Source organism: Copadichromis virginalis, linkage group LG18, assembly GCF_057382275.1.
Source record: "Copadichromis virginalis isolate Kocher_CV1m ecotype Utaka linkage group LG18, C_Virginalis_male_GT1.1, whole genome shotgun sequence".
In the NCBI taxonomy this organism is placed as follows: domain Eukaryota; kingdom Metazoa; phylum Chordata; class Actinopteri; order Cichliformes; family Cichlidae; genus Copadichromis; species Copadichromis virginalis.
Genome location: NC_140635.1, coordinates 5283518 through 5310016, shown reverse-complemented (window position 1 = coordinate 5310016; position 26499 = coordinate 5283518). Strand labels below are relative to the sequence as shown.

At 37.9% G+C, this 26499-nt stretch overlaps 2 protein-coding genes across 7 annotated transcripts; both read right to left on the bottom strand.

The window, feature by feature from the left end:
- Window positions 1-7479: 7479 nt before the first annotated feature.
- Window positions 7480-18113, bottom strand: LOC146687066 (E3 ubiquitin/ISG15 ligase TRIM25-like). Of its 5 annotated transcripts, none has more exons than XM_085439568.1 (2): window positions 17773-18113; window positions 7480-9086 (listed from the first exon to the last, which is right to left on the bottom strand). In XM_085439568.1, exons 1-2 carry the CDS (start codon window positions 18099-18101, stop codon window positions 7928-7930), a joined length of 1488 nt encoding a protein of 495 aa, XP_085295694.1. In that variant the 5' UTR covers window positions 18102-18113; the 3' UTR covers window positions 7480-7927. The 5 variants fall into 5 exon arrangements, with proteins under 5 accessions (XP_085295694.1, XP_085295695.1, XP_085295693.1 ...); XM_085439569.1 differs by having other exon boundaries at window positions 7482-9145; window positions 17853-18113; XM_085439571.1 differs by lacking the exon at window positions 17773-18113 and having other exon boundaries at window positions 7972-8093; window positions 8795-9577.
- Window positions 18114-24611: 6498 nt separating this feature from the next.
- LOC146687065 (tripartite motif-containing protein 16-like) lies at window positions 24612-26499 on the bottom strand. 2 transcript variants are annotated; one of them, XM_085439144.1, is made up of 2 exons: window positions 25786-26499; window positions 24962-25084 (listed from the first exon to the last, which is right to left on the bottom strand). In XM_085439144.1, the coding sequence occupies exons 1-2, from the start codon at window positions 26482-26484 to the stop codon at window positions 25028-25030; spliced, it is 756 nt and encodes a 251-aa protein (XP_085295270.1). In that variant the 5' UTR covers window positions 26485-26499; the 3' UTR covers window positions 24962-25027. The 2 variants fall into 2 exon arrangements, with proteins under 2 accessions (XP_085295269.1, XP_085295270.1); XM_085439143.1 differs by having other exon boundaries at window positions 24612-26499.

Genomic DNA, 26499 nt, shown 5'->3' with positions numbered 1-26499 from the left:
CTGAGGCTAAGCAATTTCTAAGCGGCTTGGATTTGGTTAACATTCCGGGTGATGTAGATTAAGAGGATTTGATAAGCTATGGGTTGGTTTACTTCTGAGGGGGGGGGAGACGTAAGGAGGGACACCATCTGGGAATTTTTTTTGAGTGCCACGGACCTGCGATTTTTTATGTTTTCATGTTCTTTTGTTTTTTTTGTTTGTGTTTTTTTTTTTTTTTTTTTTTTTTTTTTTTTTTTTTTTTTTTCTCGTGTTTGGTTTTGTTGTTGGTTTTGATGGTATGGTACCAATTGTCCTGTATAGACCTAATTTTTGGATCATTGGGTTGTCTCATGTTACTGGCTCTAAGAGTTGTTATATGGGTAAATGGGATATTCCTCTGGATAAATTTGTATAATAATTCGGCTCACATGGTGTTATGGAGTTATGTAAAATTGTGTCGTGGAATATAGCGGGTTGTCATAATGTTATTAAAAGGAAGAAAATCCTCACATATCTGAAACAGAAAAAGACTGATATAGCCCTGATTCAGGAGACCCATCTTGATGAGGCCGAATCATTAAAGCTTAAAAGAGACTGGGTGGCGCAAGTTTATTTTAGTGCATTTTCGGCTAGAAAAAGAGGGGTGGTCATATTGATTAGAAGAAACTTGGATTTTCAGGTCTTTAAGCATTATACAGATCAGGAGGGTAGATGGGTGGTTTTGGATGCATGTTTACAGGGGCGGAAAATGACATTGGTCAATATATATGCTCCTAATTCTCCTCAGCCACAATTTTTTCATGAAGTCTGTAACATGGTGCGGACTATAGGTAACACACACATTGTAATTGGGGGAGATTTTAACCGGGTCAGGGATGTCTTATTGGATAAATCTTCTTGTACTGGACTAAGCAAGGACCCAACAAACGCTGCGGTGGACGTGATGTCAGAGGAACTGAGTCTAGTAGATATATGGAGACTTCTTCATCCTCAAGAAAGAGATTATACCTTTTTTTCGCATCCTCACTCAACCTACTCCAGGATAGATTACTTTTTGGTGTCCCGTTCTTTGGCAAGTCAAACTATTGGGTCCTCTATTGGTAACATTGCTATATCGGATCATGCTCCCATTGACCTTGTTCTTACTGACACTGATAATATTAAACCGTCACCTAGGTGGCGCTTGAATAACTCAATACTGAAGAATAAGGGTCATTGCGAATGTATAAGGGAAATGATAAAGGAGTTTTGGTTGTACAATGAGGGCTCTATTGATGACGTTGGAATGACCTGGGATGCTTTTAAGGCCTATTTGAGGGGGCGCCTTATTCAATATTGCTCCTTGATTAAAAAAGCTGAGAGGGATAAGCTGATGAAGTTGGAACAGGATATCAAGGAGCTTGAAAAACAACATATGTTGCTCCCAGAGAGGGACTTATGGAACAAATTAATTAAATTTAAATTTGAGATGAATAGCATATTGGAGAAAAAAGTGGAATATGCAATGTTTTGTCTAAATCAGAAGTACTTTGAACAAGGGGAGAGAACAGGTAAAATGTTGGCACACAGGGTTAAGCAGATAAAATCTAGTAACCTTATACCATCTATTTTTGATCCTAGTAATAATAATAAGTTGACTACTAGTAAAAAAGAAATAAATGATATTTTTACTAAATATTATCAGGAGCTGTACACTTCTAATGGACTGGTGGAGGAACAGAGGCTGTCAGATTTCTTCTCTTCTATTAAAATTCCCAGCCTGTCGGAAGATCAAAGAAGTATATTAGAAGGTAAGATTACATTAATTGAAGTTAAGCAGGCAATCGGCAGCCTTAGAGTGGGTAAATCTCCAGGTAATGATGGATTTCCATCAGATTTTTATAAGGTGTTTGTGGACGAACTAGCTCCAAGACTACTGTCGGTATATCAAGATGCGTTTCAAAGAGGGAGACTACCGTTTAGTATGCGATCGGCAGTGATCACGTTATTACATAAAAAAGGGAAAGACCCACAGCATTGTGGGAATTATCGCCCAATTTCATTAATTAATGTGGATGAAAAAATTATTTCTAAGATATTAGCTTTTAGGCTTGAAAAAGTTCTTCCGTATTTGGTGCATAGGGATCAGGTCGGTTTTGTGAAAAATAGAAGCTCTGCGGATAATCTACGTAGGATATTGCATATACTCTGGAAGAGCAGGACTAAGCTAGACCCTGTTGTTGCCTTCTCTTTGGACGCAGAGAAAGCTTTTGATAAAGTTGAGTATCCTTTTCTGTTTCATACCTTGAAGAGATTTGGTTTCGGTCCCTTTTTTAGGCAGTGGATTCAGGTGGTATACACAGATCCAATGGCTACAGTTATTACCAATGGGATAATGTCACCCTCATTTTCGTTAAGTCGGGGTACTAGACAAGGTTCACCCTTATCACCTCTCATTTTTGCTCTGTTTTTGGAGCCTTTAGCCATAGCTTTACGTGAATGTAAGAAAATTAGAGGGGTGGATTTGGGTCAAGAAGAACATAAAACTTTTTTGTATGCAGATGATATTTTACTGATTTCAACTAACCCAGAACAGGCCGTTCCTGCAATTTCCTCAATTATTGATTCTTTCTCTGTAATCTCTGGATACACTATAAATTGGTCTAAGTCTGAAGCTATGCCTATTTCTAAATTGTGTCCGCCTGTTATGAGGAGTTCATGGCATTTCAAGTGGATGCCCGAGGGTCTGACTTATTTGGGGATTAAATTGACCCCTGGTTTAGACAACATAATGAAAGTAAATATTTCCCCAGTGATTCAAAACATCCGTTCGCTGTTGCAGAATTGGGTTAAAATAAATCTGTCCCTTTTGGGCAGAATTAATTTGGTGAAGATGATTATTGCCCCTAAACTTCAGTACTTTCTTCACATGTTACCGATAGCAGTCCCACATAATTTGCTAAAGCTTTATAATACATGTGTAGAGGGTTTTGTGTGGGCAGGTAAAAAGCCATTGTTCAATCGGTCTAAATTATATGCTGCTAAAGAGAGTGGTGGGTTGGCATTGTCTAAGATGGTCTGGTATCATTATGCTTTCTCCCTCTCTCAGTTAGTTAAGATACATAATTCCTCTACTGATAAGCCATCATGGGTTGGGATTGAGGAAAGTCTTGTGGCCCCTTCGTCTTTAGAGGCCTTCCTTACTCAGAATGGAAGGCCAGTACCGTTTAAAGATCCAGTACTGTCTTTCATGCAAGAGACCTGGCTTAGAGCTCACCAATATACCAACAGCAGCCCTTATCTCACTGCTAGAGCCTCTATTTGGTATAATAAGAAAGTATTAATAGGTAAGAAACCGGTCTGGTGGGAGGCCTGGGCTAGGACAGGTATTAATCAGATGGGGGACCTATTTGGGCAGACTGGCATGAAATCGTTTGCAGAAATCAGACGAGAATTCAATTTGGATCCAAGGGAAATTTGGAGGTTTTTTCAAATAAGACATTGTATTAAAGCCATTTTGAAAAATAATCTAGACCCTCCATCTAGTGTTCAGAAGATGTTTGCAACCCCTGACAATAACAGAATCAGGGCATCTAAATTTTATGGGAGCTTCAGAGAGGCACACGCTCCCAGTTTGGGGGGACTGAGGCGGTGTTGGGAGAAAGATCTGGGTATCCAGATCTCAGAGGACAGTTGGAAGATGTTGATCTCATCATGGTATGTTTGCTCACCTGAAACACAGTCTCAACTTATCCAGTACAAGTTGCTTCACAGAAACTATTGGACACCCAGTAAATTAGTCAGGTTGAAGCTCGCAGATAAGGACATTTGTTGGAAATGTCAGCAGGAAGTCGGGACTCTAGTTCATATGTTGTATACATGTCGGAAAAATGATTATTTGTGGGATGGGATCATCAACTTGGTGAATGATATTTTTAAACTTAATCTTTCTAAATCTCCAGCTATATGCGTCCTGGGCCTACTACCTGACGATAACATTCTCTCAAAAAAACAGAGATTGTGGATGCGTCTGGCTTTTATAACTGGTTGCAGGGTAATTCTTAGGCATTGGAAGTCATCCAGCCCTTGTTCTTTCAAGGAATGGACTGAACAAATGTCTAGGATGGCATCATATGAACGGGTTATGTATAGAATGAAGGGAAGAGAAGATATTTTTGAGCAGGTCTGGGGTCCCTTTTTGCGGTACATTGACAATGTCTCTTAGACATTATGATAAATGGTCTCTTAGAGGGATGTTTCATGTGTCATTGGTATTTTGGTTGTTGTCTTTTTTTTTTTTTTTTTTTTTTTTTTTTTGCACCAGGGGGTTTTACCCTTATTCGTTTTTGTTTTTGCTGATGTTTTCCAGGAGGCGGTGTATTATTTTGTTTCTCCTGGGTTTTATTTATTTTATTTATTTATTTATTTATGTAATTTTTTTTTTTTTTTTTTTTTTTTTTTTTTTTTGTTTGTTTGTTTGTTAGTGTGTTGTTTGTTTGCTTGTCTTAGTTTGTTTGTTTGTTTAGAAACGGACAGAGAACTGACAGTATGATTATTGCAGTTGTATATTTATTTATTAATGTTTCTGTCCATCCAAAAATATTAATAAAAAAAAAAAAAAAAAAAAAAAATATGGCTTTTCAATCCTCTCTTCAATCACTTGGTACCACCAGGAACCTTTAAATGGGCACTCAAGCTGCCTGGAGACTGTTTTGTCGTGCACATCAGAGAAACCACAGGTAAGACAATCTTATCCAAAAGGTCAGTGTAACAGTATTGTTTTCCACCAGCTTAACCAAACTTCCCACACTAACTGAAATTTCTTTTCCCAGGCAAACATTAAACAGCAGCAGCTGGAAAACTGGAAAACCTAAAGCCAAATAATCAATAAGACATAACCAACTTTTGCATGAGTGAGTATTGATAAACTGAGCAGAATTAAACCTCAGTGAAACCACATATAAGTTCTGGTAACTGGCACATATTTATGTTTAATATGTTGTTTTATATTTTGATCAGTTTCAGGTGTTTGTGCGACTGTGTTAACCATCAGTAAAACCACATATAAATCACACTTCTGTGTTTAACAATTACAACACTTGATGCTGTTTTTCTGATTCAGGATTATGTGTGTGATGAGTTGGCCACACAGTTCTTATCTTTCTGCTTCAGACACACACAAAACTGCCGAGGTTGAAGCTGGCTTCAGTCTCTTTCTACCCCAGGTCTCACCACATTTCCAAAATGTAAACTCTGAGTCTCATAAGAAATGTGGTTCAAAAAGATGTGCTGATCTATGAATGCATCCTTACTGAAAGCTAAAGATGTCCAGCAGACAAAAACAGCAGCTGAATGAACAGTTATCATGAGCGAGTGTACAAACACTATCACAGGAAATAACAGAAATAAACTGTAGTTTCCATTTATACCTGTAGTATTTTTTCAGCTCCATGTCATCTTCCAATATGTCAAAATATGATTTCATTGTATCTTAAACAAATACAAACTTCTTTCTTCCCCCCAGAGAGCCAACAGTTTACTATCAGAACTGAGGCTGATCATTAACAGGGAGCAGCAGGTAACAAGGTCATCAGCAGTGGAGGAAAGTATGGAAGTAATACTCAGCTTCATATTTGAAGATACTCGAGTATCTTAGCTGCAGGTCTGGAACAATGGTTTTATTTCCTTTCCCATTAAACATCTCACACAGCCCCTCATCTGTGACCCTTAGCAAACCCACTGGATATCTACCTGAACCATAAAGGAGATCAGATCAGTTCCATCTAGAACAGCTGTAACAGGAAAATGCTGCTTACACTTTGATGCATCACTTTCAGTTTGTCATATAAGACAATATATCAGATTGAGGCATTATTTTCCTGCAGTGAGTAAATTTACTTTGTACTTTACTCTTTTCTTTTAGGTAAAGGCTCTAAACAGTACTTGTACACTGTGGAAATCCCATAAGAACGTCTCCTGAACTCTGAACAATAACAAAACAAAGACTAAAAGGAGGTCATGGGTGCTGATGATGATGCTGATGATGATGATGTTGAGGAGTAGCATGCATTTAAAAAGTGACTGATGTCCTAGAATACAACAGAACAGTGTCTCTACAAACTTATGAAAACATGACAGTCTTGCATTAGTTTGTATTCTTATGATTTCAAAAAACGAGGGAAAAATCTCCTTGAAATGCACAATTCCTTTTTGTTATTTCTTAGTGTGTGACATATTTTATTGCCTTTATGATTGGTGCAAACAGTTTCCTGATTCATAATGGAAATAGATTTTAGACACAGGAGGAACACGCAGTGATCAGCAGGAGCAGCTTGGAGTCCAGTCTTCTTCACACTGAGGAGGGACATATATGCAGGAACAGTTGTCATAACTGTTACAACCACCAGATGGCGAAAGAGTCCCACTGCAACTTTAAGCCATGAAGGATGTGTCTTGATGTTTGCTTGTGATAAATCTGCTTTATGTAAGTCTTTTTCAGAGAGTAACAGTAATATGTCTGATTATATGTCTTTAATCAGTAAAGTCTTGCTTTGCTAGAAATAAATCAATAATAAAATTGTAAACATGCAGCTGTATGTTAGAAGTCAAAGGGTCCTTAAGTCTTCTGTAAATTGACGGGGATCAAATGAAGGACACAAGTATCTGTTCTTACTCTAATAAATGCTGCTTTAATATCCAACAGACTATTTTCCTTCCTCATCAGCAGTAAACAGCTCGACTGCGTCTGTGCATTTGTGTCCTCCATACTTGTTTCCACAGACATCTCAGGCTTGATGCCACGATGCAGTGTAGAAACCTGACAACCCTCTGACTCATGTTCAAATGTTCAAGGACATTTCTCAGGATCATGTATGACCCCTTTTTGACATTTGGACTTTCATTAATAATATTTGTTTCTGAGTCATTTTTGTGGAGACTTCTGTCCAACGTAGTGTCCAAATGAAGCCTGAAGCTTTTCTTCACCCTCTTGTCAGATGGTCAGCAACAAAACTCTGTTCCAACCAATGTCTGATAAGAGATGAGACACAGCAGCTGAGCAAATGATCATTTCATGCTGAAGACATCCTCAGACAGAATTAAATACATACATAAACACAGCCTGGTGCCAATAACACAGCTAATGACACTGCTGTATCACTGGCTTTACTGATTAAAGACCATATCTGAAGGAAATCTTTGAACACAACAGAAAGTGACCTTTTAAACCTGCCACACTGATGCTGCATTCAAGGACCATTAAAACATTTGAAAGGACTTAAGAACATGAAGAAAATGTGACTTGTTTCTCTGTAATGAAGCTGTTTTAGTGAAGAAAGTTGAAAGGTCACAGAGCGACTGCTGAATCTTCTGCTCCAAACATGAACTCTGAACTTTGTGATGCTTCAGGAGGAAAACTGCTTCAGTTATTCTCTCAGATTAGTTTCATATTTTCTGCATCAGATTTGAGTGAGATCCTGGAATGAAGACAGAAGAAAAGACTTTGTTCAAAGTTTGATTTATAGTCAAACCTTCCAGTTTATTCACACAATAAAACATCAACACAATATATGAATTCATTCATTAAAATCACAGTTTTTCCTCATTTGTTTGATGATTTTGACAAAAACAAACACAAACACACACACATGGTCTGCCATACTCATAAAGAGAAATGTCGACATTTTTCAAGACAAATATTCCAGAAACATTTAGAGGATAGAGAAGTTTACATTTTCATGTGGAGAAATATTTTAGTAAATCAAAATGATGATGAGCAGTGATAGCCTCCATAAACAGTCACAGGAAAGATCTCCTTTAAAAACTCAGAAACATCAAGAGAACAACTAGAAGATGTGGAGGTACCACCCATAATGTTTGACTGACAGCTGATCTCTGTGCAGAAATGATGGAGAGCAAATAAAATGAAACTAAAATACAGATTTAAACCCACAATATGAAAGACTTCAGTCTATTTCACTTTAATCAACTCAGCTGTGGCTCCAACATAGTAAACCCAAAGTCCAGCATAGAGCGGCTGAGTGAATGTGGTCTGGACTCTGTGGAGGAGAGTCATGGTTTCAGAGACGCTGTAGAAGGACAAAATACCTGCTCTGTGATCCAGGTACACTCCTACTCTGGAGGAACGAGGACCTGAGACACGAGTTTTGATGTTGTTGTACCAACATGTAAAACTGTTGTTGTTACAATTTAATACCCAAGATTTGTCATTATGTCCAAATTTACATTTAATCCCTTTTCTGCTGATATTCTTGTATGCGACTGCTACATAAACTCCTCCCCCTCTCCACTCCACCTCCCAGTAACAACGTCCAGTCAGACTCTCTCTACTCAGAACCTGAAACAACCAAGTGAATCTGTCTGGATGATCAGAATAAGACTGTTGTTGATTCATTAATGTTGCTTTTCTGTTCCCCTCTGATAATAACAGCAGTTTGTTTGCTGTGTTTGGATCCAGTGTGATTTCACATGAATATTTTAAGAATCCAGCTCTGGTCTTTGGCTCTGGTGGATCTGACAGTAAAACATCCACTTCAGTGACTGTCAGTGAGATGTTTGTCCATTCCTCTCTCAGAATGTCCTGTAGTTTATCTCTGACCTCTGACACAGCTGCTGTCACATCCTCAAAGTAGCTCAGAGGACGGATATTGATGCTGGATGAGTCTGTAGACTCACTGAGTGCTGACAGTGAGGGGTAGTTGTGTAGAAACTGGATGTGATCCTCTGTGTGTGAGAGCTGCTTCAGCTCAGCATCTTTCCTCTTCAGCTCAGTGATCTCCTGCTCCAGCTTCTCCTGAAGCTCTTTGACTCGACTCACTTCAGTTTCCTGCTGGGATCTGATCTGCTGCTTCACATCAGAGCTTCTTTTCTGGATGAGATGGATCAGCTCAGTGAAGATCTTCTCACTGTGCTCCACTGTTTGATCAGCAGACTGATTGATGGCCTCCACCTCCTGTTGAAGCAGCTTCACATCTTTCTCTCTGTCCTGGATTCTCTGCTGGATGTTTTGTCGACTCACCTCCAGCTCTCTCTGCCTCTCAGTCCTTTCTGCTGCAGCTGAGACTGTGTCGTGGCCTTTATGTTCATCCACAGGGCAGAGATAACAGATACTCTGCTGATCAGTACGGCAGAACATCTTCATCACCTCATCATGACGAGAGCAGATGTTCTCCTGGAGCTTCTTGGAGGGCTCCACCAGCTTGTGTTTCTTTAATGGAGCCACATCATAATGAGGCTGAAGGTGTTTCTCACAGTAAGATGCCAGACAGAATAAACAGGACTTGAAGGCTTTCATTTTTCTTCCAGTGCAGAAATCACAGGCCACATCTTCAGGTCCAGCATAGCAGTGATCAGCAGGAGCAGCTTTGAGTCCAGTCTTCTTCAGCTCCTCCACTAAATCTGCTAACATGGTGTTTTTCACCAGGACAGGCCTTGCTGTGAAAGTCTGTCTGCACTGAGGGCAGCTGTAGATTTTCTTCTTTTCCTCTTCATCCCAGAAGCTTTTAATACAGTTCATGCAGTAGCTGTGTCCACAGGGAATAGTCACTGGATCCTTCAGTAGCTCCAAGCAGACTGAACAGCAGATTTTTGTTTGATCCATTTGATTCATGTGCTGTGCCGTTTCACCGTCTCTCAGTGACTGTCAGACAGTTTCACTTCCTCTGAACAGAAACAACCTCTGTGCTCTGAAGGGAAACAGATCTCTGCTCTTGTTCACCTTTAGACCCATCCTGATACAGACACATCTGTGAAGGGAGATATATTCTTACAGAGCGACCAAGAGCCAATCACATGATGCAGGGTGTGGTATGTGTGATTACATCATGCAGTAACAAGTCTAACCCAGTTAAAGTTTAATAGTTTATCTTTACTTGGATGTTTGAAATGTGACAGTCAACACTCAGTGAGTTCATTTTATATTTCAAAAAGTTCAGCAAAGTTTAGGATGCTGTGATGAATAAAAATAAATCAAACTTTATATTTTGACATTTTCTAATCTTAGTTCATTCTCACACTTACAGAATGATGCATGGGAACAACTGACTCCACTAAATCAAACCTATGTTCAAATGAGATTATGATCATTAAATAGTAACAAATATTTAAATTTAGCAACAACAAATGCAGATCGCTCCACAATGTTTAAAAAACAAACAAACAAACATTATTTTGTAGTTTTTCCTGTGTACACAGTCACAGTGGAATTTAAATGAAAACTTTCAAGTTTAATTCAAGGTTTTAGTAAAATTTTGCCTGAACTGTTTAGTAATTTTTCACAAAGTGTCCATGTCAGTAATTCATTCAAATGTATTTTGGTCTTAAACTGATCCAGTAAATGTAACTTTTTCTCACCTACTTAATCGAGTATTTTAGTTGTTTAACTGTCATTATAACTAAACTGAACATCCAAAGCTTTTCTCACTGCAGTTTTGTTGTGCAGTTATAGCAGCACTTTGAATCATCCACAGTTTTATAGAACTGTCTGTTGAATTGTTGTTTTGTTTGGTGCGATGGTTCATTTATTTAAATATTGATGATAATTTGATATATTTGATTATTTATTACAGGTGCAAACAATTTTTTTTTTGTTTCACACATGGTACAGCAGTAATGCATTCCCATACACAACCTTCCTTTCAATTAAAGTAACACTGTTTCCATGCAAGAAAAGGAGCAGGAAGAAGAATAAATTCTTATTGATACCTGCCCCCTATCTGTGGTAATACAAGTAGGCAACCAAAATTACACTATGACAATTTTCTGCACATAACAAAACAAAGCAAACAGAACAATATACTCAACAATGAGCAATACCACTAAATATCAAACTAAAAGATCATTTTTCTGCAATTAAATTCTATTCTTTTCAACTTCTTCATATTGGTTTATCATTTTATTCTTATAGCAGATTTTAAATTGAGAAACATTTATACAACACTTAAGATGATCACTGAGAGAATTCCAGTTTCTTATGCCGATGACTGTTGGACACATTTGCCTTTGTGTGGTTCGAGCAAACAGGTGCTTAAAATAAAACTTCCTTCTGCCGTCCCCATTTTCTGAACACAATACAAATAAACTTTGTAACTTAAGAGGTAGTGTTTTATTTTTCGCCCTAAACATAATAGTTAAAGTCTGTAATTTCACTATGTCTTCTAGTTTTAACAATTTCGATTTTATAAACAAATTATTAGTGTGTTCTCTATATTTAACAATATGCGTAATTCGAATCGCTCTCTTCTGTAATAAATATAATGGTTTCATATTAGTCACGTATGTATTCCCCCATACTTCAACACAATAGCTCAGATAGGGTAGAAACAATGAAAAATATAATATTGTCATTGTCTTGTAATCTAATATATATCTAACATTACCCAGGATATAAATACTTTTAGCCAACTTTTTTTTAACATGTTCAATATGTGATTTCCATGTTAACTTGTCATCCACTATTACACCCAGAAAATGGAATTCTGTCACTCTTTCAATTAATACTCCCTCTATAGATAATACTATCTCTTCCTCCTTTACACGGTTTCCGAATATCATAAACTTTGTTTTTTCCAAATTCAGTGATAACTCATTTACATCAAACCATTTTTTCATTTTTTTCATTTCAATAACCATAATTTTAGCCAATTCTTTCAAGTTCTCTCCGGAACAATAAAAATTTGTATCGTCTGCAAACAAAACAAAATTCAACATTTTTGACACATCACAAATGTCATTTATATATAAATTAAAAAGTTTTGGTCCTAAAACAGAACCTTGAGGGACCCCACATTCTATTTTCATTCTATCAGATGAATTGCCTAAACACTGCACATACTGAAACCTATTATGTAAATAGCTGCTTAACCAGTTCAATACTATTCCTCTCACACCATAAGTTCTTAACTTAGAAATCAAGATGGAGTGTTGCAGAGTGTCAAAAGCTTTTCTTAAATCAATGAATAGTATATTTATTATGATGTGTTGCTGATGAAATGTCTTCAATAGTACTCATTAATGCTATTGCTGTTGATCTGTTCCGTCGAAATCCGTACTGACTTTCGCTTAACAGTTGATGTTTTTCAATGAAACTATCAAATCTTTGTGCAAAGAGTTTTTCAAGCACTTTAGAAAACTGTGATAGCAATGATATTGGTCTATAATTATTAAAACTATGTCTGTCTCCCGATTTATAAAGTGGGATAACTTTTACCACTTTCATTCGGTCAGGAAATACAGCCGAATAAAATGAGAGATTAAAAATATAACAGAGAGGTTTGATTATACAATCCAAGGTCTTTTTTACGATGACCATGTCTAACCCATCATGGATGTCTTGTTTTTAGATTCTGCTACAATGATTTCTTTTTCAGTGATTTCCCCTAAAAACATAGACTTTACCACTCCATCTCAAAATCATCTCAAATCATCTCAAACTGGTTTCTTGAACATGAAGATGAGTTCACTGTACTCCAATAGAGCATCTTTGGGATGAGGTGGAACGGCAGATTCAAGTCAACAATTAATGAACATGACTTCATGACGCAGTTCTGTCAGCAACAGGGGTCATACCTGCTATAAACAAGGTGTACCTAACAAAGTGACCAGTAATTGCATATATGCTGTTATGATGAATGTTTATAATAAATATTAACTGAGAGAGAAAAGATACACCAAAGCTACTCTAGGGTAATAACAAAACGAGGGAAATTAACAAACTACATCTAACTGTTTTGGATTCAGAACAATTATTTTCAGCCTTTTATAAGGATTAAAATTTAATTCTGGATTAATTTTGGCAGCTTGAACTAGTTAAAGAAGATGCTGCCTATCCTGACATTTATATGAAAAGTCAAAACTACTATTTAAGCACAATGACGACAGACTCCAGGCAGACAATCCTGTAAAACATGCAAATATGAAGCATCTCTGATGGCTCAACACAGTAAGAAGAAGGGATGGAAATGATGTATAACTAGTTGAATACTGGAATCAGTGTTTTAAGCTGTGATGTAATAAACTAGTGCTGGGAAAATGAAAAAGAAAGAAGACAAATGTTTCCCTTTTGTGTTTTCCTGATTATGTGTCCGATATTTAAAAAAACAACAACTATCTATCATGTACAGACTCTTTACAGGAATAAACCTGAAACCAATTGTTCTGCTGGGGAAGTTTTGTAAGTGGTACGAAGTTTAAAAAACACCATTCACCTGAGGGAGGCCCCCAGGAGCTCAGGTCTGACTGGTTTCAGCGACCAGAAACTGGAATGTACGGTGAGCAAACTGTGTTAAAATGCAGTGACTGATAAAAGACGGATGAGCACCATCACCATCACAATTAGTTGATCAATATTCTCAATAATATAACAAAAGGCTTTCTTACAGACTGTATTATAATACAAATACAAACCACACATGGATTATTGCATGGTCCTGAAGCCAGCAGCGCCCTTGGTCATGAGATTGGTTTTAAATGTTTGCTGTATTATTGTTTTTAAATCATTGGAGTATACAGATTTTAAAAGCGTTTTATGATTACAATAGTTCGTAAAGTAGCAGAAGTATTCACACATCACAGTGATGGAGGTTAAAGGTTAATTATCAACCTTCTGTGGAGGAAATAAGGTGCTTGTTGTGCACTACGTTCAACATTTTCCTAATGTACCTTCAAACAGCTAATACCGCTTGAGCATTCCTGTCTGTGCCTAATGTCGAGTCATAGTCATGTAGTTTCTCTTTTCAAGTTCTTCTTGATGAAAATCACACTTTAACCTTTGACTTTCATAAATGATGTGACAGACTTAACACCATGTTAAGTCTATTTGGCAAATTCTGATCAATTATGAAGGATTAACCAGAATATTCTGACCGGCTACCTTTGATAACGCAGAAACAGAACTCTTGAGTTGTGGTATCAGGGTGCTCAGCCCACAGATATTGAACTTCACATACCCCATCTGCCTCCATTTGGGACTGCAATGGCCTTAAAAACCCTACACATATCTTCCCTACTTAAGTGCAGCCTTTTTTCTAATGGAATTACAATATCGGCATCTGGTCTCTGACTTCTCATCAATTGTGTGGGCGTCCTTTAGAGGACATTTCATCGGAATAAAGGCAAATACGGTGGTGCCTTTATCTGCAGAAATATGTGGCCTGTAGCCAGTGGGTGGGGCACCACATGCTCGCTCTCACTGTTAGATTGGATAGAAAAGTCTGCAGCAGGACAAGCGAATATTAATGACGTTAATACGTTAGTACCTGAAAGATCCCTTTGGACTGCTGTGCCATGGATAGTGGGAGGATCTTTCCATTGATGAGCATCAGTAGTCTAATCAGTTTAGATTCTTAAATTCGACTTCATTCTTTGACTTTTCCCATTTGTCTGCAGAACAATTTCACAACATTTTGAATTCCTCTATAAACATTAATCTCGTTTTTTTCCTTTTGTCTGCAACGCTTGTTCCTAGCATGTCCTCGTCCATGACAGCATTTAATCTTATCTGAGCAATTCCTCTTGGTCTCCTGTATCACTGCTCATCATTCGACATGCTTTTCCCAGTATATCCACGGCCATTTTTGTATTTATGCTTGTATTTTCTCCCAGACTGGTAAACATCAACAGAGCTCAGCAAAAGAACTTTTAGTTCCTATTTGAACTTTATTAATACAAGTGTTTAACCTGTTCATGTTTATAGTTTTATCTTTCTTTGTAAAGTCAGCTGTTCTGCTGCTCTCTATGTGATTGGTCAAATGCCCCCAACGCCACCCCTTTCATGTAAACAGGCTAGTAGCTAAAATGGGAAACCCTGGTTTACCTTATAGAGTTGATAACTAGCGTCATGTGATCACTTAGTCTGATTGACAATGTTGGGATAAGTTAATCAAGATAACAGAAAGATTTCTTGAGTATGATGAACAATGAATTTAACTCCTAAATGTGACTTCCTAACACAGAATGTGATGACGTCATACGCTTTGTACTTTGATGTGTGGTGATTGGAAGTGTCTGTGTGGTGCAGCCTGGACAGACCAGACCAGCTGCACCACACAGACACTTCAAGAGAATGATTGTTATGAAACTTCCATACAAATTGAGTGAAAAATGGAGAGTTGTTGCCTATGAACTGCAGGAACAAAATGGTCACAGAGCAGTGTTCACTGATCTGGTTGCCTTCATAATAAAACAGGTGAAAGTAGCATAAGATCCAGTGTTTGGCAACATCCAAGACTCACAATCTGGAAACAGCTTTAAAGTTTCAAGTTCCACCAAGCAAAGAAAAAAGGGAAGTAGTTTTGCCACTAATGTCAGTACAGTTCCAGGAGTCAAAACTCAATCAACTGGAAGCAGAACAAATTCCACTGTTCTGCATAGTTGTTTGTTTTGTTCACACAGCAATCATTTACTAGAGAATTGTAAGCAGTTTAAAGCTAAAATGCATCGGGATAAGTTGACTTTTATCAAGGAAAGGGGAATTTGTTTTGGTTGTTTAAAAGTTGGTCACATAAGCAAAGACTGTAGGAGTCGTTTGAGACATAGCAGCTGAGCAAATGATCATTTCATGCTGAAGACATCCTCAGACAGAATTAAATACATACATAAACACAGCCTGGTGCCAATAACACAGCTAATGACACTGCTGTATCACTGGCTTTACTGATTAAAGACCATATCTGAAGGAAATCTTTGAACACAACAGAAAGTGACCTTTTAAACCTGCGACACTGATGCTGCATTCAAGGACCATTAAACACATTTTAAAGGACTTAAGAACATGAAGAAAATGTGACTTGTTTCTCTGTAATGAAGCTGTTTTAGTGAAGAAAGTTGAAAGGTCACAGAGCGACTGCTGAATCTTCTGCTCTAAACATGAACTCTGAACTTTGTGATGCTTCAGGAGGAAAACTGCTTCAGTTATTCTCTCAGATTAGTTTCATATTTTCTGCATCAGATTTGAGTGAGATCCTGGAATGAAGACAGAAGAAAAAACTTTGTTCAAAGTTTGATTTATAGTCAAACCTTCTAGTTTATTCACACAATAAAACATCAACACAATATATGAATTCATTCATTACAATCACAGTTTTTCCTCATTTGTTTGATGATTTTGACAAAAACAAACACAAACACACACACATGGTCTGCCATACTCATAAAGAGAAATGTCGACATTGTTCAATACAAATATTCCAGAAACATTTAGAGGATAGAGAAGTTTACATTTTCATGTGGAGAAATATTTTAGTAAATCAAAATGATGATGAGCAGTGATAGCCTCCATAAACAGTCACAGGAAAGATCTCCTTTAAAAACTCAGAAACATCAAGAGAACAACTAGAAGATGTGGAGGTACCACCCATAATGTTTGACTGACAGCTGATCTCTGTGCAGAAATGATGGAGAGAAAATAAAATGAAACTAAAATACAGATTTAAACCCACAATATGAAAGACTTCAGTCTATTTCACTTTAATCAACTCAGCTGTGGCTCCAACATAGTAAACCCAAAGTCCAGCATAGAGCGGCTGAGTGAATGTGGTCTGGACTCTGTGGAGGAGAGTCATGGTTTCAGAGACGCTGTAGAAGGACAAAATACCTGCTCTGTGATCCAGGTACACTCCTACTCTGGAGGAACGAGGACCTGAGACAGGAGTTTGGATGTTGTTGTACCAACATGTAAAACTGTTGTTGTTACAATTTAATACCCAAGATTTGTCATTATGTCCAAATTTACATTTAATCCCTTTTCTGCTGATATTCTTGTATGCGACTGCTACATAAACTCCTCCCCCTCTCCACTCCACCTCCCAGTAACAACGTCCAGTCAGACTCTCTCTACTCAGAACCTGAAACAACCAAGTGAATCTGTCTGAATGATCAGAATAAGACTGTTGTTGATTCATTAATGTTGCTTTTCTGTTCCCCTCTGATAATAACAGCAGTTTGTTTGCTGTGTTTGGATCCAGTGTGATTTCACATGAATATTTTAAGAATCCAGCTCTGGTCTTTGGCTCTGGTGGATCTGACAGTAAAACATCCACTTCAGTGACTGTCAGTGAGATGTTTGTCCATTCCTCTCTCAGAATGTCCTGTAGTTTATCTCTGACCTCTGACACAGCTGCTGTCACATCCTCAAAGTAGCTCAGAGGACGGATATTGATGCTGGATGAGTCTGTAGACTCACTGAGTGCTGACAGTGAGGGGTAGTTGTGTAGAAACTGGATGTGATCCTCTTTGTGTGAGAGCTGCTTGAATAGCTGCTTCAGCTCAGCATCTTTCCTCTTCAGCTCAGTGATCTCCTGCTCCAGCTTCTCCTGAAGCTCTTTGACTCGACTCACTTCAGTTTCCCGCTGGGATCTGATCTGCTGCTTCACATCAGAGCTTCTTTTCTGGATGAGATGGATCAGCTCAGTGAAGATCTTCTCACTGTGCTCCACTGTTTGATCAGCAGACTGATTGATGGCCTCCACCTCCTGTTGAAGCAGCTTCACATCTTTCTCTCTGTCCTGGATTCTCTGCTGGATGTTTTGTTGACTCACCTCCAGCTCTCTCTGCCTCTCAGTCCTTTCTGCTGCAGCTGAGACTGTGTCGTGGCCTTTATGTTCATCCACAGAGCAGAGATAACAGATACTCTGCTGATCAGTACGGCAGAACATCTTCATCACCTCATCATGACGAGAGCAGATGTTCTCCTGAAGCTTCTTGGAGGGCTCCACCAGCTTGTGTTTCTTGAATGTAGGTGAATCATAATGAGGCTGAAGGTGTTTCTCACAGTAAGATGCCAGACAGAATAAACAGGACTTGAAGGCTTTCATTTTTCTTCCAGTGCAGACATCACAGGCCACATCTTCAGGTCCAGCATAGCAGTGATCAGCAGGAGCAGCTTGGAGTCCAGTCTTCTTCAGCTCCTCCACTAAATCTGCTAACATGGTGTTTTTCACCAGGACAGGCCTCGCTGTGAAAGTCCTCCGGCACTGAGGGCAGCTGTAGATTTTCTTCTTTTCCTCTTCATCCCAGAAGCTTTTAATACAGTTCATGCAGTAGCTGTGTCCACAGGGAAGAGTCACCGGATCCTTCAGTAGATCCAAACAGACTGAACAGCAGATTTTTGTTTGATCCATTTGATTCATGTGCTGTGCCGTTTCACCGTCTCTCAGTGACTGTCAGACAGTTTCACTTCCTCTGAACAGAAACAACCTCTGTGCTCTGAAGGGAAACAGATCTCTGCTCTTGTTCACCTTTAGACCCATCCTGATACAGACACATCTGTGAAGGGAGATATATTCTTACAGAGCGACCAAGAGCCAATCACATGATGCAGGGTGTGGTATGTGTGATTACATCATGCAGTAACAAGTCTGACACAGTTAAAGTTTAATAGTTTATCTTTACTTGGTGCTTTGAAATTTGACAGTCAACACTCAGCGAGTTTATTTTATATTTCAAAAAGTTCAGCAAAGTTTAGGATGCTGTGATGAATAAAAATAAATCAAACTTTATATTTTGACATTTTCTAATCTTAGTTCATTCTCACACTTACAGAATGATGCATGGGAACAACTGACTCCACTAAATCAAACCTATGTTCAAATGAGATTATGATCATTAAATAGTAACAAATATTTAAATTTAGCAACAACAAATGCAGATCGCTCCACAATGTTTAAAAAACAAACAAACAAACATTATTTTGTAGTTTTTCCTGTGTACACAGTCACAGTGGAATTTAAATGAAAACTTTCAAGTTTAATTCAAGGTTTTAGTAAAATTTTGCCTGAACTGTTTAGTAATTTTTCACAAAGTATCCATGTCAGTAATTCATTCAAATGTATTTTGGTCTTAAACTGATCCAGTAAATGTAACTTTTTCTCACCTACTTAATCGAGTATTTTAGTTGTTTAACTGTCATTATAACTAAACTGAACATCCAAAGCTTTTCTCACTGCAGTTTTGTTGTGCAGTTATAGCAGCACTTTGAATCATCCACAGTTTTATAGAACTGTCTGTTGAATTGTTGTTTTGTTTGGTGCGATGGTTCATTTATTTAAATATTGATGATAATTTGATATATTTGATTATTTATTACAGGTGCAAACAATTTTTTTTTTGTTTCACACATGGTACAGCAGTAATGCATTCCCATACACAACCTTCCTTTCAATTAAAGTAACACTGTTTCCATGCATGAAAAGGAGCAGGAAGAAGAATAAATTCTTATTGATACCTGCCCCCTATCTGTGGTAATACAAGTAGGCAACCAAAATTACACTATGACAATTTTCTGCACATAACAAAACAAAGCAAACAGAACAATATACTCAACAATGAGCAATACCACTAAATATCAAACTAAAAGGATCATTTTTCTGCAATTAAATTCTATTCTTTTCAACTTCTTCATATTGGTTTATCATTTTATTCTTATAGCAGATTTTAAATTGAGAAACATTTATACAACACTTAAGATGATCACTGAGAGAATTCCAGTTTCTTATGCCGATGACTGTTGGACACATTTGCCTTTGTGTGGTTCGAGCAAACAGGTGCTTAAAATAAAACTTCCTTCTGCCGTCCCCATTTTCTGAACACAATACAAATAAACTTTGTAACTTAAGAGGTAGTGTTTTATTTTTCGCCCTAAACATAATAGTTAAAGTCTGTAATTTCACTATGTCTTCTAGTTTTAACAATTTCGATTTTATAAACAAATTATTAGTGTGTTCTCTATATTTAACAATATGCGTAATTCGAATCGCTCTCTTTTGTAATAAATATAATGGTTTCATATTAGTCACGTATGTATTCCCCCATACTTCAACACAATAGCTCAGATAGGGTAGAAACAATGAAAAATATAATATTGTCATTGTCTTGTAATCTAATATATATCTAACATTACCCAGGATATAAATACTTTTAGCCAACTTTTTTTTAACATGTTCAATATGTGATTTCCATGTTAACTTGTCATCCACTATTACACCCAGAAAACGGAATTCTGTCACTCTTTCAATTAATACTCCCTCTATAGATAATACTATCTCTTCCTCCTTTACACGGTTTCCGAATATCATAAACTTTGATTTTTCCAAATTCAGTGATAACTCATTTACATCAAACCATTTTTTCATTTTTTTCATTTCAATAACCATAATTTTAGCCAATTCTTTCAAGTTCTCTCCGGAACAATAAAAATTTGTATCGTCTGCAAACAAAACAAAATTCAACATTTTTGACACATCACAAATGTCATTTATATATCAATTAAAAAGTTTTGGTCCTAAAACAGAACCTTGAGGGACCCCACATTCTATTTTCATTCTATCAGATGAATTGCCTAAACACTGCACATACTGAAACCTATTATGTAAATAGCTGCTTAACCAGTTCAATACTATTCCTCTCACACCATAAGTTCTTAACTTAGAAATCAAGATGGAGTGTTGCAGAGTGTCAAAAGCTTTTCTTAAATCAATGAATAGTATATTTATTATGATGTGTTGCTGATGAAATGTCTTCAATAGTATTCATTAATGCTATTGCTGTTGATCTGTTCCGTCGAAATCCGTACTGACTTTCGCTTAACAGTTGATGTTTTTCAATGAAACTATCAAATCTTTGTGCAAAGAGTTTTTCAAGCACTTTAGAAAACTGTGATAGCAATGATATTGGTCTATAATTATTAAAACTATGTCTGTCTCCCGATTTATAAAGTGGGATAACTTTTACCACTTTCATTCGGTCAGGAAATACAGCCGAATAAAATGAGAGATTAAAAATATAACATAGAGGTTTGATTATACAATCCAAGGTCTTTTTTACGATGACCATGTCTAACCCATCATGGATGTCTTGTTTTTAGATTCTGCTACAATGATTTCTTTTTCAGTGATTTCCCCTAAAAACATAGACTTTACCACTCCATCTCAAAATCATCTCAAATCATCTCAAACTGGTTTCTTGAACATGAAGATGAGTTCACTGTACTCCAATAGAGCATCTTTGGGATGAGGTGGAACGGCAGATTCAAGTCAACAATTAATGAACATGACTTCATGACGCAGTTCTGTCAGCAACAAGGTGTACCTAACAAAGTGACCAGTAATTGCATATATGCTGTTATGATGAATGTTTATAATAAATATTAACTGAGAGAGAAAAGATACACCAACGCTACTCTAGGGTAATAACAAAACGAGGGAAATTAACAAACTACATCTAACTGTTTTGGATTCAGAACAATTATTTTCAGCCTTTTATAAGGATTAAAATTTAATTCTGGATTAATTTTGGCAGCTTGAACTAGTTAAAGAAGATGCTGCCTATCCTGACATTTATATGAAAAGTCAAAACTACTATTTAAGCACAATGACGACAGACTCCAGGCAGACAATCCTGTAAAACATGCAAATATGAAGCATCTCTGATGGCTCAACACAGTAAGAAGAAGGGATGGAAATGATGTATAACTAGTTGAATACTGGAATCAGTGTTTTAAGCTGTGATGTAATAAACTAGTGCTGGGAAAATGAAAAAGAAAGAAGACAAATGTTTCCCTTTTGTGTTTTCCTGATTATGTGTCCGATATTTAAAAAACAACAACAACTATCTATCATGTACAGACTCTTTACAGAAATAAACCTGAAACCAATTGTTCTGCTGGGGAAGTTTTGTAAGCGGTACGAAGTTTAAAAAACAACATTCACCTGAGGGAGGCTCCCAGGAGCTCAGGTCTGACTGGTTTCAGTGACCAGAAACTGGAATGTACGGTGAGCAAACTGTGTTAAAATGCAGTGACTGATAAAAGACGGATGAGCACCATCACCATCACAATTAGTTGATCAATATTCTCAATAATATAACAAAAGGCTTTCTTACAGACTGTATTATAATACAAATACAAACCACACATGGATTATTGCATGGTCCTGAAGCCAGCAGCGCCCTTGGTCATGAGATTGGTTTTAAATGTTTGCTGTATTATTGTTTTTAAATCATTGGAGTATACAGATTTTAAAAGTGTTTTATGATTACAATAGTTCGTAAAGTAGCAGAAGTATTCACACATCACAGTGACGGAGGTTAAAGGTTAATTATCAACCTTCTGTGGAGGAAATAAGGTGCTTGTTGTGCACTACGTTCAACATTTTCCTAATGTACCTTCAAACAGCTAATACCGCTTGAGCATTCCTGTCTGTGCCTAATGTCGAGTCATAGTCATGTAGTTTCTCTTTTCAAGTTCTTCTTGATGAAAATCACACTTTAACCTTTGACTTTCATAAATGATGTGACAGACTTAACACCATGTTAAGTCTATTTGGCAAATTCTGATCAATTATGAAGGATTATCCAGAATATTCTGACCGGCTACCTTTGATAACGCAGAAACAGAACTCTTGAGTTGTGGTATCAGGGTGCTCAGCCCACAGATATTGAACTTCACATACCCCATCTGCCTCCATTTGGGACTGCAATGGCCTTAAAAACCCTACACATATCTTCCCTACTTAAGTGCAGCCTTTTTTCTAATGGAATTACAATATCGGCATCTGGTCTCTGACTTGATCAATTGTGTGGGCGTCCTTTAGAGGACATTTCATCGGAATAAAGGCAAATACGGTGGTGCCTTTATCTGCAGAAATATGTGGCCTGTAGCCAGTGGGTGGGGCACCACATGCTCGCTCTCACTGTTAGATTGGATAGAAAAGTCTGCAGCAGGACAAGCGAATATTAATGACGTTAATACGTTAGTACCTGAAAGATCCCTTTGGACTGCTGTGCCATGGATAGTGGGAGGATCTTTCCATTGATGAGCATCAGTAGTCTAATCAGTTTAGATTCTTAAATTCAACTTCGTTCTTTGACTTTTCCCATTTGTCTGCAGAACAATTTCACAACATTTTGAATTCCTCTATAAACATTAATCTCGTTTTTTCTTTTGTCTGCAACGCTTGTCCCTAGCATGTCCTCGTCCATGAAAGCATTTAATCTTATCTGAGCAATTCCTCTTGGTCTCCTGTATCACTGCTCATCATTCGACATGCTTTTCCCAGTATATCCACGGCCATTTTTGTATTTATGCTTGTATTTTCTCCCAGACTGGTAAACATCAACAGAGCTCAGCAAAAGAACTTTTAGTTCCTATTTGAACTTTATTAATACAAGTGTTTAACCTGTTCATGTTTATAGTTTTATCTTTCTTTGTAAAGTCAGCTGTTCTGCTGCTCTCTATGTGATTGGTCAAATGCCCCCAACGCCACCCCTTTCATGTAAACAGGCTAGTAGCTAAAATGGGAAACCCTGGTTTACCTTATAGAGTTGATAACTAGCGTCATGTGATCACTTAGTCTGATTGACAATGTTGGGATAAGTTAATCAAGATAACAGAAAGATTTCTTGAGTATGATGAACAATGAATTTAACTCCTAAATGTGACTTCCTAACACAGAATGTGATGACGTCATACGCTTTGTACTTTGATGTGTGGTGATTGGAAGTGTCTGTGTGGTGCAGCCTGGACAGACCAGACCAGCTGCACCACACAGACACTTCAAGAGAATGATTGTTATGAAACTTCCATACAAATTGAGTGAAAAATGGAGAGTTGTTGCCTATGAACTGCAGGAACAAAATGGTCACAGAGCAGTGTTCACTGATCTGGTTGCCTTCATAATAAAACAGGTGAAAGTAGCATAAGATCCAGTGTTTGGCAACATCCAAGACTCACAATCTGGAAACAGTTTTAAAGGTTCAAGTTCCACCAAGCAAAGAAAAAAGGGAAGTAGTTTTGCCACTAATGTCAGTACAGTTCCAGGAGTCAAAACTCAATCAACTGGAAGCAGAACAAATTCCACTGTTCTGCATAGTTGTTTGTTTTGTTCACACAGCAATCATTTACTAGAGAATTGTAAGCAGTTTAAAGCTAAAATGCATCGGGATAAGTTGACTTTTATCAAGGAAAGGGGAATTTGTTTTGGTTGTTTAAAAGTTGGTCACATAAGCAAAGACTGTAGGAGTCGTTTGAGACACAGCAGCTGAGCAAATGATCATTTCATGCTGAAGACATCCTCAGACAGAATTAAATACATACATAAACACAGCCTGGTGCCAATAACACAGCTAATGACACTGCTGTATCACTGGCTTTACTGATTAAAGACCATATCTGAAGGAAATCTTTGAACACAACAGAAAGTGACCTTTTAAACCTGCGACACTGATGCTGCATTCAAGGACCATTAAAAACATTTTAAAGGACTTAAGAACATGAAGAAAATGTGACTTGTTTCTCTGTAATGAAGCTGTTTTAGTGAAGAAAGTTGAAAGGTCACAGAGCGACTGCTGAATCTTCTGCTCTAAACATGAACTCTGAACTTTGTGATGCTTCAGGAGGAAAACTGCTTCAGTTATTCTCTCAGATTAGTTTCATATTTTCTGCATCAGATTTGAGTGAGATCCTGGAATGAAGACAGAAGAAAAGACTTTGTTCAAAGTTTGATTTATAGTCAAACCTTCCAGTTTATTCACACAATAAAACATCAACACAATATATGAATTCATTCATTAAAATCACAGTTTTTCCTCATTTGTTTGATGATTTTGACAAAAACAAACACACACACACATGGTCTGCCATACTCATAAAGAGAAATGTCGACATTTTTCAAGACAAATATTCCAGAAACATTTAGAGGATAGAGAAGTTTACATTTTCATGTGGAGAAATATTTTAGTAAATCAAAATGATGATGAGCAGTGATAGCCTCCATAAACAGTCACAGGAAAGATCTCCTTTAAAAACTCAGAAACATCAAGAGAACAACTAGAAGATGTGGAGGTACCACCCATAATGTTTGACTGACAGCTGATCTCTGTGCAGAAATGATGGAGAGAAAATAAAATGAAACTAAAACACAGACTTAAACCCACAATATGAAAGACTTCAGTCTATTTGAGCTTAATCAACTCAGCTGTGGCTCCAACATAGTAAACCCAAAGTCCAGCATAGAGCGGCTGAGTGAATGTGGTCTGGACTCTGTGGAGGAGAGTCATGGTTTCAGAGACGCTGTAGAAGGACAAAATACCTGCTCTGTGATCCAGGTACACTCCTACTCTGGAGGAACGAGGACCTGAGACAGGAGTTTTGATGTTGTTGTACCAACATGTAAAACTGTTGTTGTTACAATTTAATACCCAAGATTTGTCATTATGTCCAAATTTACATTTAATCCCTTTTCTGCTGATATTCTTGTATGCGACTGCTACATAAACTCCTCCCCCTCTCCACTCCACCTCCCAGTAACAACGTCCAGTCAGACTCTCTCTACTCAGAACCTGAAACAACCAAGTGAATCTGTCTGGATGATCAGAATAAGACTGTTGTTGAATCATTAATGTTGCTTTTCTGTTCCCCTCTGATAATAACAGCAGTTTGTTTGCTGTGTTTGGATCCAGTGTGATTTCACATGAATATTTTAAGAATCCAGCTCTGGTCTTTGGCTCTGGTGGATCTGACAGTAAAACATCCACTTCAGTGACTGTCAGTGAGATGTTTGTCCATTCCTCTCTCAGAATGTCCTGTAGTTTATCTCTGACCTCTGACACAGCTGCTGTCACATCCTCAAAGTAGCTCAGAGGACGGATATTGATGCTGGATGAGTCTGTAGACTCACTGAGTGCTGACAGTGAGGGGTAGTTGTGTAGAAACTGGATGTGATCCTCTGTGTGTGAGAGCTGCTTCAGCTCAGCATCTTTCCTCTTCAGCTCAGTGATCTCCTGCTCCAGCTTCTCCTGAAGCTCTTTGACTCGACTCACTTCAGTTTCCTGCTGGGATCTGATCTGCTGCTTCACATCAGAGCTTCTTTTCTGGATGAGATGGATCAGCTCAGTGAAGATCTTCTCACTGTGCTCCACTGTTTGATCAGCAGACTGATTGATGGCCTCCACCTCCTGTTGAAGCAGCTTCACATCTTTCTCTCTGTCCTGGATTCTCTGCTGGATGTTTTGTCGACTCACCTCCAGCTCTCTCTGCCTCTCAGTCCTTTCTGCTGCAGCTGAGACTGTGTCGTGGCCTTTATGTTCATCCACAGGGCAGAGATAACAGATACTCTGCTGATCAGTACGGCAGAACATCTTCATCACCTCATCATGACGAGAGCAGATGTTCTCCTGAAGCTTCTTGGAGGGCTCCACCAGCTTGTGTTTCTTGAATGTAGGTGAATCATAATGAGGCTGAAGGTGTTTCTCACAGTAAGATGCCAGACAGAATAAACAGGACTTGAAGGCTTTCATTTTTCTTCCAGTGCAGAAATCACAGGCCACATCTTCAGGTCCAGCATAGCAGTGATCAGCAGGAGCAGCTTGGAGTCCAGTCTTCTTCAGCTCCTCCACTAAATCTGCTAACATGGTGTTTTTCACCAGGACAGGCCTCGCTGTGAAAGTCCTCCGGCACTGAGGGCAGCTGTAGATTTTCTTCTCTTCCTCTTCATCCCAGAAGCTTTTAATACAGTTCATGCAGTAGCTGTGTCC

Excerpts from the sequence above, each read along its gene's own strand:
- LOC146687066 (XM_085439567.1), bottom strand. The coding sequence starts at position 9,586 with ATGAATCAAATGGATCAAACAAAAATCTGCTGTTCAGTCTGCTTGGAG.
- LOC146687065 (XM_085439143.1), bottom strand. The coding sequence starts at position 26,484 with ATGAACTGTATTAAAAGCTTCTGGGATGAAGAGGAAGAGAAGAAAATC.